At 36.3% G+C, this 15,765-nt stretch overlaps 1 protein-coding gene across 2 annotated transcripts in view; it reads left to right on the forward strand.

Moving 5' to 3' along the window:
* The window catches only part of NPLOC4 (NPL4 homolog, ubiquitin recognition factor), a 59,657-nt gene that overhangs the window by 22,384 nt on the left and 21,508 nt on the right, over positions 1-15,765 (forward strand). For both annotated transcript variants that reach the window (XM_007482873.3, XM_001379809.5), the window contains one exon: positions 7,112-7,272. In XM_007482873.3, coding sequence (XP_007482935.1) covers positions 7,112-7,272 — 161 coding nt within the window. The remainder of the gene's footprint in view (positions 1-7,111; positions 7,273-15,765) is intronic.

Here is a 15,765-nt window from a genome sequence, read left to right on the forward strand (position 1 = left end):
GTATGTGTTTCTACTTTGTGTGTGTATTTTAAATGTATTTATTTTATACCTTTAAGTAATTATTTATATTTAACTGGCGTGGCCTAATCCATTCTTATAATGGGCCAATGAGGGAGAGTTGTTAGTCTCCATATTCCTGTTAAGCAAGCCTCAGCAGAGAAAAATGACCATATCAGTCACCTTCACAATTAATGACAAGCATGGGAATCCTGCCTAGGTCTCATGGTCCTGAGCTCTCTCCATTAGACTCTTGCCTTTGGCAAAATTAATTTTTATCTCCCTTGGATCTGGGTAGTTTCTCCCCACTCCTTGAAATAAGAAAGTGAAGTCTTAACTGTGTGGGAGAATGTAACTTATTGTTTCCCAGGACTGCTGAAATTTGTCTGACCACCCCGATAACAAAATGGGACATTCTCACTCATTCTTGTAGTGGTTCACCAAAAAACACATAGTAAGGGAAAACTGATGCTCTTGTTCTGTGTTCTAGCTTGTTCCCTTTTTTTTTTTCCTGAATGTAGTGGCCATTCTGGAATGCCATTTCCATAAAGCTTTTTCAAGAACAAAGAATTTTTTAGGGTGTGTGTATGTGTGTGTCTGTGTGTGTGTATTTGTGTAGAGATATATGTAGGTATGTATGTAAGTTTCTCCATATCCATATGCAGAAGTGTACATTTATGCGACAGTTATAAAAGATGGTGGCCTTTAAGGAGTATCACAAAATGTCTTCCAAAGAGTCTTGAGATGCTACTATAGAAAAAGGGCAGTACATAAAACCATCTGTTTTGGAAAAAGTCAAATTTTGAATTGGAGACCTGATTTACAAAATCATCAATAAATATTTATGAAGCCCCCACAGGATACTGGGCAGTTACTACATTAGGCATCATGGGGCGTTTCAGAGGAAGCAGACACCTCTGCCTTCATGGAACTTAAAATCTAGTTCAGTTCATTTAAATTTAATTCTTTTTATGTGGAACCTGAATAGATTGAGGAAATCTATGACTTATACAGACAACAGTTTTTGCCATGTCTTCTCCATCCAGTTGCTGTCCTTGGCCTAAGAACCAATGGAAGAAAGCATGGAAGTCTTAGAGGTCACCTGAGGTCTCACATGTGGGAGATGGGGAGGAGCCTGTCAGAAACAAACATAGTTTGTGGAAGAAAGCTGAGGAAAGTGATGGTTCTTGGTCCCCAGTGTTTTTCTTCCGTATTACCTTGGGTAGTTCCACTGAAATGGTACTAATTAGAAATTCATTTGACTGAATAACATTCTCTTTATTTTTATTTTTAAAAGTTTTGATTGTTAGCTTTTATTTTTTATATCACCTTCATTTTCAAGTATGTCTCTACCTCCTCCCTGATTGAGAGCATCCTTTGTTCAAAAGAGGAAAATAGTTCATCATACATATCCAGTTTGTGCATTGTTTCATACCTATTGCTCCATTTCCTCTATTCTCTAGGGTCAAGCTTAATCATTAGAATTAAGCAACATTCAGTGTTTTCTTTTCCTGTTCTTTCTGTTTACATTGTTGTCACTTACATTTATTTACTGGTTCTGTTTCACTTTGTCAATTCCAGTTTTCCTTGTATTCTTCATATTTGATATTTCTTATAGCATTGCAGCAATATTCCATTTTATTTCATGTACCATAGTTTATTTATTTTCCAATGTATAGACATCTACTTTGAAAGATACCTTTAAAAATACAAATACCACTTGGGGACTTGCAATCATTCACATTTGTTTGAATTACTTCAGTCAGATTGCCTTTGTTCTAACACCTGGCAACTTCCCTGAGGGACTAGCAATTTTGATTTGAGTAGAAAAGTGGAAATTTGAAGCACAAAGCCCTTTGGAAGGATGGGAGAGCTTTAAACATGGCAGACCCAAAGGAGGATTATGGGCTTAGAAATTAGGGACCTTTTCTGGTGTGAGAGAATGGGGAGGCTAGGGGGAGAAGCAGGAAAAGAGAGGAGAGAAAGTGTAAAGAAAGGTAAGGAGGGATGCCAGAGTTGGCTTTTTAAAAAAGTTTACCTTGGGCCACAAAGGAAAGAAAAGGTCTTTTTCTTCCTCCTCTGTGTATTCCTTCCACCAGTGGACTTATTAGTGTATCACAATTATAGTTCCACTCCATTATAGGTTAAATATACTCTTGTGAGCTAGCCTGAGACCCTAATAATAATTTATAACTTTTTTTTCTATTGTAAGGGGGAGAAAAATGGGGTTTGTTATAAAAAAATCTTGGTCTGGATTATATTTAAAATAGGGTTGCCAGGAATTTAATTTATTCCAAAGAGATTTATTTACAATTTATTTACAAAATATAGAAAGAATGAAGTAGGAAATCAGAGAGGATAGGGTAAGATATCTAACCTAAGCACTAAGTAATTTACTCCTGAACCCTGGCTCAACCTGGGCAGGGAGAATTAGTCTTTAGTCAGAGAGGCCTTGGCAAAGCTGAGGACCTGGGGATGTCTTTCTCAAGAGGTAGGTCTCTCCTGAAGCTAGTCTCTTCAGAAATTCCAGGAAAGGAGTCAGCTTTTTCACTTACCACAGGAAGAGATTTAAGAATAGTCTCACCAAAGTACAGGTCCAGTCAGCAGATTCTTCACCAGCCTCCAACTCAAACTCCAAACTCCTCAGAAGAAATGAACTTCACTTAGGAAGTTGTAACTTCCTTTTAAAGACACTTTCTTTTGTGTCACTTCCTGTGCCTTCCCCTAATTTTACATCTACCAATCATAGTCAGTTCTTTGCTTAGGATGTCCCACGGGGCAGTCAGTTTGATTCTGATTTGTCACCCACTGTTACACACATGGGTTACAGACCTCCCCACTTAATGATTAAGTGGGATGTTTACACTTTTGGTGGTTAGATATAAAAAATGGGCAGGGGAGTTATTTTAATTTTCACAATCAGGGGAGAGTTAAATTTAATCTTCACGCTATCAGTAGAAATTGTCCTGAGATAGGAAAAAACAATTTATGATATTCTTCTAAGTTGGAAATCTTGTATGCCTTCACATTGGGCCTGCAATCAGGAGAGATGGGTTTGAATTTTAGCACTTGACAAGTCATTTCACTTTTAGCCTCAGTTTCCTCATTTATAAAATGGCTACTATCATAGTACCTGTCTCATAGGGTTGTTATGCATAACATGCTGCTTTGTAAGCTGCAAAACAATTGCATTTTATTATATTTTTATTAATAAGCTCCCCTACTCTAAGTGGTATTTTTAATACTTCATTCCTAATGTCACTAAATATTTGTTTGATAGACATTTGACAGAGTTAGGTCATCAGTTCTATAAGTACAGATCTGAGAACTTTCTTTAGTTTGCTACTGTTGGACCTGCCTCAGAGGGTTAATGCTCATAGTATGATAGTCTGCACTTTTCTCTTTGATGTGAATTAATTAATGTTGTTATTCTATTCCTCATTATAAGGAAAATAAAACTGTTCTTTACATTAATTTAATGAGGATTTTATTTTTTGCTTTTAATAAATTTCTAAATGAGTGGATGTATCCCCAGTTGATAGACTTAGGAGGCTTTGATTCTGAAAGGAATAAGGTTCCTTAGCATTTGTTACCTTGTTTCCCTTTCTTTGACCATATACAAAATACTTCCTGTTTGAGTTTTTCAGAGGTGGAAGAGCTCTCTTCAATGAATTTGAGTGATCTTAAAAAGCAAAAAAGTAGCTCCTAAAGCCAGAGTGAGAATTCTGTGCTCTCAATTTAATTTCTGCAATTCTTCACTGTGCAGTACAATGCAGATAGATTGGTAAAAACATTTTGGCATCTACTTCTCTTTTGTTTCATTTATTTTTGGTGCTGTTTATTTTGTTTTTACTTTTTTAGAAACTTAAAACAATAGTTAAATTATGTCTGGATAAAGGCAAGTAGAGGACTTAGAGCTAAAAATGATCTTAGATAACAATTCAAATTGAAAGAGTAGAAGTTAGTCACCTAGTTCAGCTGTAGATTCAATGACACAACATCTTGAAAGAACACAGAACATAGAGAGCCAGGTCTGGACACAGGAGGTCCTGAGTTCAAATATGACCGTAGACACTTCCTGGCTATTACTTAACTCCAGTTGCCTAGCTCGCTGTTGCTCTTTTGCCTTAGAACCAATATACAGTATGGGTTTTTAAAAAGAAAAGAAAGAGCATGGAGTAATATAGTAGGTCATAACAAAATCTCACATTTCTGCAATATATTTCAGTCTACAAGTATCATCATTATAACAGATCCATGTGATAGACAGTACAAGAAGTATTATTCCTATTTTACATTTGAGGAAACTGAGGCTCCAGAATTTTAAATGACTAATGTTAAATGAAGTTTTTAATGCCAATTCCTCTTTCTTAAAAAATGTTTTTTTCTTTATTCAGAACTTAATACCAAATAAATTGAGCATTTCTACAGAGTAGAACAGAAAAAGGGGATTGTACATGAAATTGTATATTTTTTACATACAACTTTTTTTCTTTTTATGTATATAATAAAATTCACTGTGTGACTTCCAAAGCTGTCCTGTTTGTCTCTGTTTCTTTCTGGCCTTCTGTTTTTTCTTTCACATTAACAAAATAATTCTTCAGTGACCCTCATTTCTTTTGTCTTTCTTTTTTTTTGGCACTCCTATAGGTTCTCCTCCCTTACAGATTTTTTAAAACAAAGGAAAATGTTGGATCAAGTACAGCAGAGTTTTAGGTTTTCCTATTGCTATCCCCTTCTTCAAGACCAAGACTTTAGCATGACTTAGGGGTGTTGGAAAAGAATGTTTTTAAAGAGGTCTATCTCTGTGCCAGCCTAGTAGTAGCCTGTTTAAAATTCATGCTGCCCTAGGCATTCCAGGCTTTTTGAGAGCCTTCATCATTGATTCCCAAACAGAGAATTAAAAGTATCATCTTAAAAGACTGTTTTTTACAGAAAAATGATGGCTAATTGACACAGGCTTTCTTTGGCCCATATTTGCAAAGTTTCTGGAGAAGTTAAAAATGGAAGGTTAAGAAAAAAATTAAGGGTAGGGAGGGGGGCTATATTCCAAATAATTCCATATCACCACTAAATAAACCACCAGGCCTTCAATTTCTTGATATTCCATGTGGCAGGGGAATTTACAGTTCATCTCATTGAACTCACTTTTAGAGTATCTCCATATGGACTAATTTTACTTTCCTTAACAGCCTTCAGTTTTTCAAATACCACTTTCCATTTTTCTCCATTCTCAAAGGTCAGATTTTTTCCCCCTCTCTAATGTCTCATTACTTGTTGATGACTACTTCAGGTTATAAACACCTAGATTAAAATGTTAGCCATGTGGTCTTCCCTCCCTTTTCCTCCTATCAATCCATCACATTCTTCCCCTCCTCTTCAAGCAAGTACAACCTCATTTTCTCATTTGTGGTTTAATCATTGAGCAGCTACTTTGTACTATTGTATATACATATCACATTCCCTGACCTCTGAGAGTTGCCATTCATCTGGAAGCAGACAACCATTTCCCCCTCAGTATTCCCCTAAAGACCTTGCATTTGAGAGTCTGAGCTTAGGTCTCTAATTTAGTTTAACACATAACACTGAAATCAATGTAGGCCCATAGAAGGTGATAAGTCTTTTTTTTTTAATTTATTTTTGAACCCTTACCTTCTGTCTATTGACTCCAAGACAGAAGAGTGGTAAGGGCTAGGCAATGGGGGTCAAGTGACTTGCCCAGGGTCACACAGCTGGGAAGTGTCTGAGGCCAGATTTGAACCTAGGACCTCCCGTCTCTAGGCCCGGCTCTCAATCCACTGAGCTACCCAGCTGCCCCCAGAAGGTGATAGTCTTGCAAACTATTTCCCTTTATTTCTGTGACAGAGCAAAGTCAAGCAAATACATAACAGTGGTTTTCCAAGGACATCCAGAGAGAATGGGTCAGAGATGTCACCGAAAGAGAGAATTTTTGTTTTTGTATAGATGATGCCTTTCCCTAAATAGGTAGACAGAGATCCCTGTTTTATAATACTATGTTGTTGACTTTCCATCTCCCAAAAAGTTTATTTGCCTGTGAATTAAGGGTTTTTTTAAATATCACTTTTTTTTTAAACCCATGCCTTCTATCTTAGAATCAGTGCTATAGGGGTCAGCTGGGTGACTCAGTGGATTGAGAGCAAGGCCTAGAGACAGGAGGTCCTAGGTTTAAAATCTGGCCTCAGACACGTTCCAGTTGTGTGACCCTGGGCAAGTCACTTGACCCCCATTGCCTAGCCCTTACCACTCTTCTGCCTTGGAACCAATACATAGTATTGATTCTAAGACAGAAGGTAAGGGTTTAAAAAAAAAAGAATTAATATCTGGGTGCAAGTTTCATCTTTATCCTTTTCCCATTGGGACTTTCTGCAAATAATTTAACTCCTCTGGGCTCCATTTCTTCTATAAAATGGAAATAATTCTTTATAGGGTTATGGTGAGGATTCAGTATGATGATATGTATAAATCACTATACTATAAATGTAAGCTACTATGTGCCAAACCTCATTTTAAGTTCCATAGTTCTATTTTTGTTTTGAGGAAAGGGGCAAAAGAGTAGCTTGCTCTGCGTTGGACTACTACTATGCTCTGCATAGAGTACAGTTGATACTTCCTAATCTATGGGTTTTTTTTTTTTTGTTCATATTCTTTGAAGAGATGGGTTTTTCTGGCATTTGTAGTTTCTCTCCTGTATACATCCTTGTGCTAGGAGGAACACAACATTAGGTAGAGGATTGAGACGGTTGGTTTTAGATTTTACTTATGTTCCCCCAGTTCATAAGAGAGTGCCACTGACTATAGCCTATGTCTGACCTAAAAGTATGTTTATAGTATCTTTACATAGTAATGTATGCCTAGGGACGGGGAGACACACACACACACACACACACACACACACGCACACACGCACACACATGCACTTTTTTTTTTTAGTTATAATATAAAATTCTTTAGGGTTTCACAAAAGTACACATGGAAGTTCAATTGTGAGATTATCTTTTCTTTTTGTATAAGATGATGAACAAAGCAGTCAGTGAGTTTTTCTATGTATGATTGCCAGCAATGGATTTGTTATGAAGGTTGCTTTCTTTTCCAGGTGGTCCAGACAACCAAGTTCATTTTGAGGGTTACCAGGTATCTAATCAGTGCATGGCATTGGTTCGGGATGAGTGCTTATTGCCATGTCGAGATGCACCTGAGTTGGGTTATGCCAAGGAATCCAGCAGTGAGCAATATGTGCCTGATGTGTTCTATAAGGTAAGAAGAAATATGAGGTTTATAGCAAGAATTTTATCTAATGGGGATAGTTGTCTTCATTTGGGAATACTCAGATCTATTGAGTGATTAGCAATTTGTCTACCACAATTAACCGATAGAAATCTTTCCCATGAACTATTATAAAAGCCTCAGGATTATAGCTGGCTATACAATCTTCTTTCATTGTTGTTTCTTCAGCAAAATTCCTGAATGAATTATTTGGTCAGTTTTTGGCAGTTACCCACTAGGGCCTGAATTTTATACATATTTTCAGTCTCTTTTGACCAGTAAAAATGGTGTGGTTAAAAAATCAAACTATTAAAAAGCCTCTTAAGATTTCCTCCAAATAGGAGCTCTTGTAAAATGTCAAGGCATATATATTTATGAAATGTGATAGAATAGTATTAGGAATTATGATCTTCTAAAGCAGTGGTTCTCAACCTTTCTAATGCTGTGACCCTGCAATACAGTTCCTCATGTTGGAGTGACCCCAAACCAAAAAATTATTTTGGTGGCTACTTCAAAACTGTAATTTTTCTACAGTTATGATTCGGAATGTAAATACCTGATATGCATTATGTATTCTCATTGCTACAAATTGAGAGGTTGAGAACCGCTGTTCTAAGGGAAGCTGAAATTTGACCTGAATTCTCAATTCTAGTACAAATTTTTAAATTATTTAAAATATTAGATTTAAACAATTAGCAAAACAGTGGATTATCTGGCATAGCCAAAATGGTTTCCACCTGGGAATTTGGTTGGCAGAATATACTCTTTCTTAGCTATTTAATGGAGTTTTTTTGTTTGTTTGTTTGAAAAATTTTATTTAGTTAGTTGATTTAGAATATTTTCCCATGGGGTTACATGATTCATGTCCTTTCCCTCTCCTCCTCCCACTCCCCTCCCATAGCCAACGAGTACTTCCACTGGGTTTTATGTGTGTCATTGATCAAGACCTATTTCCATATTATTGGTATTTGTAGTAGGGTGAACTTTTAGAGTCTACATCCCCAATTATATCCCCATTGACTCATGTGATCAAGCAGTTTTTCTTCAGATGTGGATAGCATTCTTTCTCATAAGTCCCTCAGAATTGTCCTGGATTATTGTATTGCTGCTAGTAGAGAAATCCATTACATTCGATTGTGCCACAGTGTATCAGTCTCTGTATATAATGTTCTCCTGGTTCTGCTCCTTTCACTCTGCATCAATTTCTGGAGGTCATTCCAGTTCACATGAAATTCCTCTAAGTCATTATTTCTTTGAGCATAATAGTATTCCATCACCAACATATACCACAATTTGTTCAGCCATTCCTAGTTGATAAATGGGCAAGGGACATGAATAGTCAATTTTCAGATAAAGAAATCAAAACCATCAATAAGCACATGAAAAAAGTGTTCTAAATCTCTTATAATTAGAGAAATGCACATCAAAACAACCCTGAGGTACTACCTCACACCTAGCAGATTGACTAACATGACAGCAAAAGAAAATAATAAATGTTGGAGGGAATGTGGCAAAATTGGGACATTAATGCATTGCTGGTGGGGTTGTGAATTGATCCAACCATTCTGGATGGCAATTTGGAACTATGCAGAAAGGGCTTTAAAAAGACTGTCTGCCCTTTGATCTAGCCATACCACTGCTGGGTTTATACCCCAAAGAGATAATAAGGAAAAAGATTTGTACCAGAATATTCATAGCTGCACTCTTTGTGGTGGCAAAAAATTGGAAAATGAGTAGATATTTAATGTTTGATACCACTATTTTTAAAAAATGAGAATGCTTCTGCAATCATTATTCCCTGGAATAAAAATAGACACTTAAAATAAAAGGATTTTTTAGAGACTTAAGAAATAAAATCTAATGTGAATTCCATTTACTACTCTTTAATATGTCATTTTCGTTCTCTGGTTCCATTTGTGAAATTTACCTTTGTCCTTGATTTTTCTTGTTCTTGAGTTTATCCTTAGATTTCTGTGGTTACTGGTAAAAAGGAAAGATCTGTTGTTATAATGATAAAAATTAGTTGAGTACCCTTGTAACTGTGAGTAGGACATATGAGAAGAATCTTGCATTTTCACAAATGCTGCTAAATAATACTTAACAGTATTTGCATTTTTTTCAGTTCTCTTGAAGGAGAATGACAGGTTTGGAAAATATTCAGTGTTGATTTGAGTCCATTGTATATGAAACAATTCCATTTTTGTTTTTGTGATATGAGTAGTTTTTTTTTTCTATTTTGCTTCAGATATTTTGCTTCAAATTATAGCTGATCACAAGGAAATATAGTTTATGTTGCCACAATCTTTTCTGTCCCTATGGTCCTTTGAAGTTCTGTGACATTCCTTTGGTCTTATATTCTAGATATCTATTTCTTAATGAAGTTAAGGATGGTATCTTTGTTAAATTATGTGAACACCGAATAGTAAACATGTCAGACCTTTGGGAAGGGAAAAATTTTAAAACCAAGCAAGACTTAGAAAGAGTAACGAAATGTAAAATAAAATAAAATAAAAAATATTCATAGCTGTGCTCTTTGTGGTGGCAAAAAATTGGAAAATGAGGGGATGCCCTTCAATTGGGGAATGACTGAACAAATTGTGGTATATGTTGGTGATGGAATACTATTGTGCTCAAAGGAATAATAACATGGAGGAGTTCCATGGAGACTGGAACAACCTCCAGGAAGTGATGCAGAGCGAAAGGAGCAGAACCAGAACACTGTACACAGAGACTGATATACTGTGGTACAATCGAATGTAATGGACTTCTCCATTAGTGACAATGCAGTGATCCTGAACAATCCGGAGGGATGTATGAGAAAGAACACTATCCACATTCAGAGGAAAAACTGTTGGAGTAAAAACACCAAAGAAAAACAACTGCTTGATTGCATGGGTTGAGGGGGATTTGGCTGGGGATGTAGACTCTGAATGAACATCCTAGTGCAAATACCAACAATATGGAAATGAATTCTGATCAAAGACACATGTAATGCCCAGTGGAATTGTGCCTCAGCTATGGGAGGGGAGGGGAAAGAGGAATAGAAAATGATTTTTGTAACCAGGGAATAATGTTTGAAATTGACCAAATTAATTAAAAAAATAAATTAAAGGATAGTATCTTTGTGATTATAGCTGGTTTACTTCCTGTATTGTTCTTATCTTCCTTTTCTTGGATACAACTTGAGGGATGAAGATTTTGATAACTACCAACCCATTGTTTAGATGTGGGTGCCATTTAACCCATTTTAGACTTTCTCTTTGGTCATAATGTAATCTGGTGTACTATTTTTTAATTTCATGAGACAAATTAACCTACATTTTAGAACATTGGTATCTATCAGCTTTTACTTTAAAGCAGAGGCTGTTAATCCAGAGTCTGTGAACTTTTTTTTTTTTTTAAGACAATGGGGGTTAAGTGACTTGCCCAAGGTTATATAGCTGGGGAATTGTCTGAGGCCAGATTTGAACCTAGGACCTCCCATCGCTAGGCCTGGCTCTATCCACTGGGCAACCCTGCTGCCCCTGGTCTGTGAACTTTTTAAAAAATTCTATTCTGTTAACTTCATTTAAATATGATTAGTTTCCTTTGTAATCCTATGATTTGTTTTACATTTAAAAACACTATTTTGAGAAAAAGCCCTTGGGCTTCACTGGGCTGCCAAAGAGGTCCATAACACAAAAAGATTAAGAAATCCTGAGAGCAAAGGGGATGAACAAGACATAGTGTTCTGTGGAAATTTCCATGCTGTGATGAATTCTTTTGGTGACTTATTAGTGTATGAACTTTGGGTGAGGATACATGTTTCATTACAAGTCCTGGTTGATTGTATTTTTAATAAGCTACATGAAAACTCTATTGAAAATTTGGTTGTCCTTGGTGTTCCTGAAATTCAGTATGTTGAGTTTAAAATATTTTCTGGGTTAGGAATTTAATAGGTAATTCTGAATGTTATTCTGAATGTTAATGAGCCTTTGGAAAGCTGCTAGTTTTGTTTTTAAAGTATAAGAAGGGCTCTTTAAGTTCGTATAATCAAGAGAAGTATGGGTGAAGAAGGTTTTGAGTTTTCCAGATACATTCTCCTTAGTCACTTAGGGTACCACATCACATTTGCTGAGGCATCACTAAGCTTTAGTCAGTCTTACACCTCTTTGATCATTTATAGCATAGATTCCCTTGCTAAGAAGTTGGTAGTGTGGGCTGAAGTAGGTCTGTCCATTCAGCCTGTTAGGGAGTCAGAAAAGTTCTTTTGTGCTCCTCATTTTTTGAGCAGCCTTTGTGTTTTCAAGAGTGAATACTTTCTGCCTTCTGAAACATAACTTATTGGGAAGATTTATTTTTGTCCTCAGTTAGGAATAGATGTTGAATTGTTAAAACTTAAATTGTATAGAAAGTAATTGTACTTCTGTCCTTATGTTTTTAAGTAGGGGGAAAGGAGTGTAGGTAGTTTTAGGAAGTTTAAAAAAAAATCTTGCTCTAAGGAAAAGTGCTTCATTGCTCTTAGATTAGCTTTACTTTCCCTTTAGATTATTATTTTTTAAAATCCTTGCCTTCCCTCTTGGAATAAATACTGTGTATTGGTTCCAAGGCAGAAGAATGGTAAGGGCTAGGCAATGGGAGTTAAGTGACTTGCCCAGGGTCACACAGCTGGGAAGTGACTGAGGTCAGATTTGAACCTAGGATCTCCCATCTCTAGGCCTGGCTCTCAGTCCACTGAGCTACCCAGCTGCCCCCTAGATTATTTTCTTTAAGCTTTTTGGACTGAAAGTTTTACTTTTGTATTGATGCAGAAATCTAAAATAGTGGTAGCAATCACAATACAGCTGGGGGAAATAATTAAAAGTGTGAGGTGAAAGAGCTAAGGGCTTCAAAAGTGACAGGCATGTTTTTTCTTGTAAGTTATATTGTCTGTATGCTTATGGAACAAGAGTTTAAGACTCTGCCATGTCCCACCCATTTAAAAAAATTATAGCTGAAGCTTACAATGAGACTCATCCCCTGGGGCCGAATCATTCTGATAGCCTCTAGCTGTAAGTCTGAAGAGAGCAAAGGAAGAAATGGCTTCTATCAGTTACAGGAAAACACTTGTTAAGCCTTTTTGTAAGTCTTAATCTCTGAGAAAAAGCTTTTTGTTTTTGCTGCTTTTGTGTAGCTATCTTATCAGGCTTGATAGAACAGACAGACTTTCCTGCCTTTTTAGAGGGGAGTATTTGTATATGAAAACTCATTAAATTAGCATCCAGTTTGAGGGGCTAACCATTGCTTTCATATTTGGTGAACCATTCAAAAGAATGTTGCCTAACCTGTAAAAGGTATGCATGTGGTTAAAGTAGTTTTGACCCATTTTTACAAACTGATGAAGACCTTGACAGCTACTAATCAACTATTCACTTAGATTTGGGAGCCCATTTCAATCAAGTTTTCCAGTCAATGGACTGAAAACCAAAAGGGCAAACATAGTGTTTTCTTTGGAGGATTTCTTCCTTGAGTACCCTGTGGTTCCTTTAAGAAATGGTGAATTCTGAGAACTAATTTGAGCAACCATATTCAGTTTGAGAGTGTATTTTTTTTTTATTGTTTAGTATGAATATAGAGTGACAAAATACATTTCTATGTCTTTTGTTGCAGAATTCTTGAATTCTTAATTTCAAGCTTTTCCTCCTATTTCCTTTTAATATATGGTATTCCCTTGATAGCTTTCTCTGTTAATGGCAAGATAAGATTTTATTTTAGTCATATCAAATCTTCTGCTGGATTTGGAGGTCTAAATAAGATTGATGGGGGGGGGTTTGGAAGGAGGAAAGTAAAACATGGAAAAATTAAGTTATCCCATGTTAATACTTTTGCAGGCTTTTCATGTATTAACTTTAAAAACACACCTTTCAATATCAGCAGTAAGAGTGTCATCCTTATAGTAAAATGCCATTTTATTGCTATTCTTGGGTCTATAGACCTTGCCATGAGTTGATAACTTAATACAAGGGACCATTTTGTCTAGTATGCATTTACCACTCACCCATGTCCATGGTGGGTCTTGCCAAACCCACTTTCCCTCTCTCACCTGTAACCCAATCCCCCAGAATCTGAATCTAATGGGCATGACTATTGGATTAACTTCCCGCTTCTTAAATGTTCTCATGCAGTTGGCTTTATCTTTTTAAAAACTTTTATTATTTTTTTAAAAAATCCTTACCTCCCGTCTTAGAATTCATACTGGGTATTGGTTCTAGGGCAGAAGAGTAGTAAGGGCTAGGTAATCAATGGAAGTTAAGTGGCTTGCCAGTGTTACACAGCTAGGAAATGTCTGGGGCCAAATTTGAACCCAGGACCTCCCATCTCTGGGCCTGACTCTCAATCCTGAGAGTCATCTCTAAGCCATCTATCTGCCCCCTTGGCTTTATATTATCAAACATGGACATTTATTAGAAGAGCAAGTGAAGGGGGGCAATCCCCTATCCTTTTGACATCTTGTGATTCAGAACCTGCCTGCTCCCCTTCTAACCATAGTCTGAATTCCCTGTTTGGAAACTACTCCACTATATATCAGTGAGTTTATTAATCATGACCTTTTGATGTTTCCATGGAAAGTTCTAGACCAATTAGGATTTTGACATGTTAAAGTAAAGACTATTTAAATCTCTCTTTAAATAAACAAATAAATAATCAAGGGGCTGTTCCTTCAAGAAAAGGCATTTGCCCATTCCAGAAATACTACTTGGTATGTTGTTGTTGTTGTTGTTTTGTATTTGTAAGATTGGTGGATTTTATATTGGGTGTCAGCTTCAAGAGGTATATTATCTGTTAAATTTCAGTCATGGAGGCAGCTCAGGTGGCTCAGTGGATTGAGAGCCAGGTCTAGAAACAGGAGGTCCTGAGTTCAAATGTGGTCAGTCTAAGATACTTTTCTAGCTGTGTGACCCTGGGCAAGTCACTTAATTCCCATTGCCTAGCCCTTAACACTCTTTTGCCTTGGAACCAATACACAATATTGATTCTAAGATTATAAGGTAAGAGGCTTTTAAAAAAAATTCATTTCAAACTCTGGAAAGTTTCATTTTATTTGTTCTTCTGCAGTCTTTTTACATCTATAATTCTTTATTAAAGTCCAGTAGAATTACTGAAAAATATGTTTTGTTTAAAGACTGGTCTTTTATTACAATATACAGTCTATAGACTCCAAACCATACCTTGGACATGAAGTATATATAACTTCTCCTAAGCATTCTTACCCATTCGAGTTTGTTTGTTTTTTTAAATCAAGTTATATATCTGACTATTTCATTTAATTATCCAAAGGAAACTCAGATAAGTGTGTCTTTGATACAGGTCCTTTTGGGTGTTTATGTCCCAGATTCCAAACTTTTAGATCTGGGTTGTGAATAATTTACATGCAATTTTTGCTTGCCCTTTCAAATTTATACTCCTCTGGTATGAGGACCCTGGAGAAAATATTGAATATAGGTTGCACTCTTTCTAGGCTGAATAGCTGACATCTAAATTTTCCTGGGAGTAGGGATTTTCATCCTTGTATCTGTTTCCTAGTGTCTGGCACATAGTAGATGCTTAATAATTGTTTGTGGATTGATTCATTGAACATATTTTCCTTTTCTAAAAAAATTCAACCAGTTTGCTTCTATCCAAGCTTTTGCTTTCATATGACTTTTTTGACTGACTAGGAGTGATATTGAGTTTACACAACAGGTTTGAGCTTCCTCAATGTTCAGATCCTGACAGCCAAGAATTCTACAGAAATGTGTCTCATATTAAGGGTCCCAGGAAATATGAAGAATGTTCAACATTTGTTGGGGACTTGATATGAAAGAAAGAAGGGAGAGAGAGAGTGAGGAGACTGACTTTACTGTATATAACTTAGTGGGGAACAATATGATTGTATGCTTTATCTCTAGATTATGGTAAACATATTGAAAGCATATGTTGAAACTCTTCAGTCAGTGTTGGATACAGTTTGTCACCTGGAAGTACTTGAGATATTTTTAAAGCATCACCTAATGCCTAGTCTGGTTTAAATTATACAAAAGAAAGTAACCCTGAGGCATGCAGTGTATTAGTCCAATCATACTTATTATCAAAATGCCTTTGTGATAATAGACACCTTGCCAGCCCTGTGTGTGTGAAGCTGAAAGGATCTGTTCCCAATGCCCCTGTAATAAATAAGGCCATGTGGAAGGTGCTATTTAAGATTCTCCTGTTCAGAAGGAAAAACGAACCTCTCATTTTATTCAGATTTCACTAAGGGAAGAATGTCTCCACAACAGATGGAAAGTAGTTTAGTGTCATTGCTAAACATTAACATTGCTCAGCATCATAGCACTTAGCCCTAGTAGTATTGCTTACCCCTCCTGCTATGTTACAGTGTATGCTATTTTCTCCCCAGATGCTTTCCTTTAAAAAATTAATTTTCATACAAGCTTGGCTTACAGGAAAAGAAAATAAGATCCAGGTAGCATCAGAATATCAGAATCA

This window comes from Monodelphis domestica, chromosome 2 (genome assembly GCF_027887165.1).
Source record: "Monodelphis domestica isolate mMonDom1 chromosome 2, mMonDom1.pri, whole genome shotgun sequence".
In the NCBI taxonomy this organism is placed as follows: Eukaryota; Metazoa; Chordata; class Mammalia; order Didelphimorphia; family Didelphidae; genus Monodelphis; species Monodelphis domestica.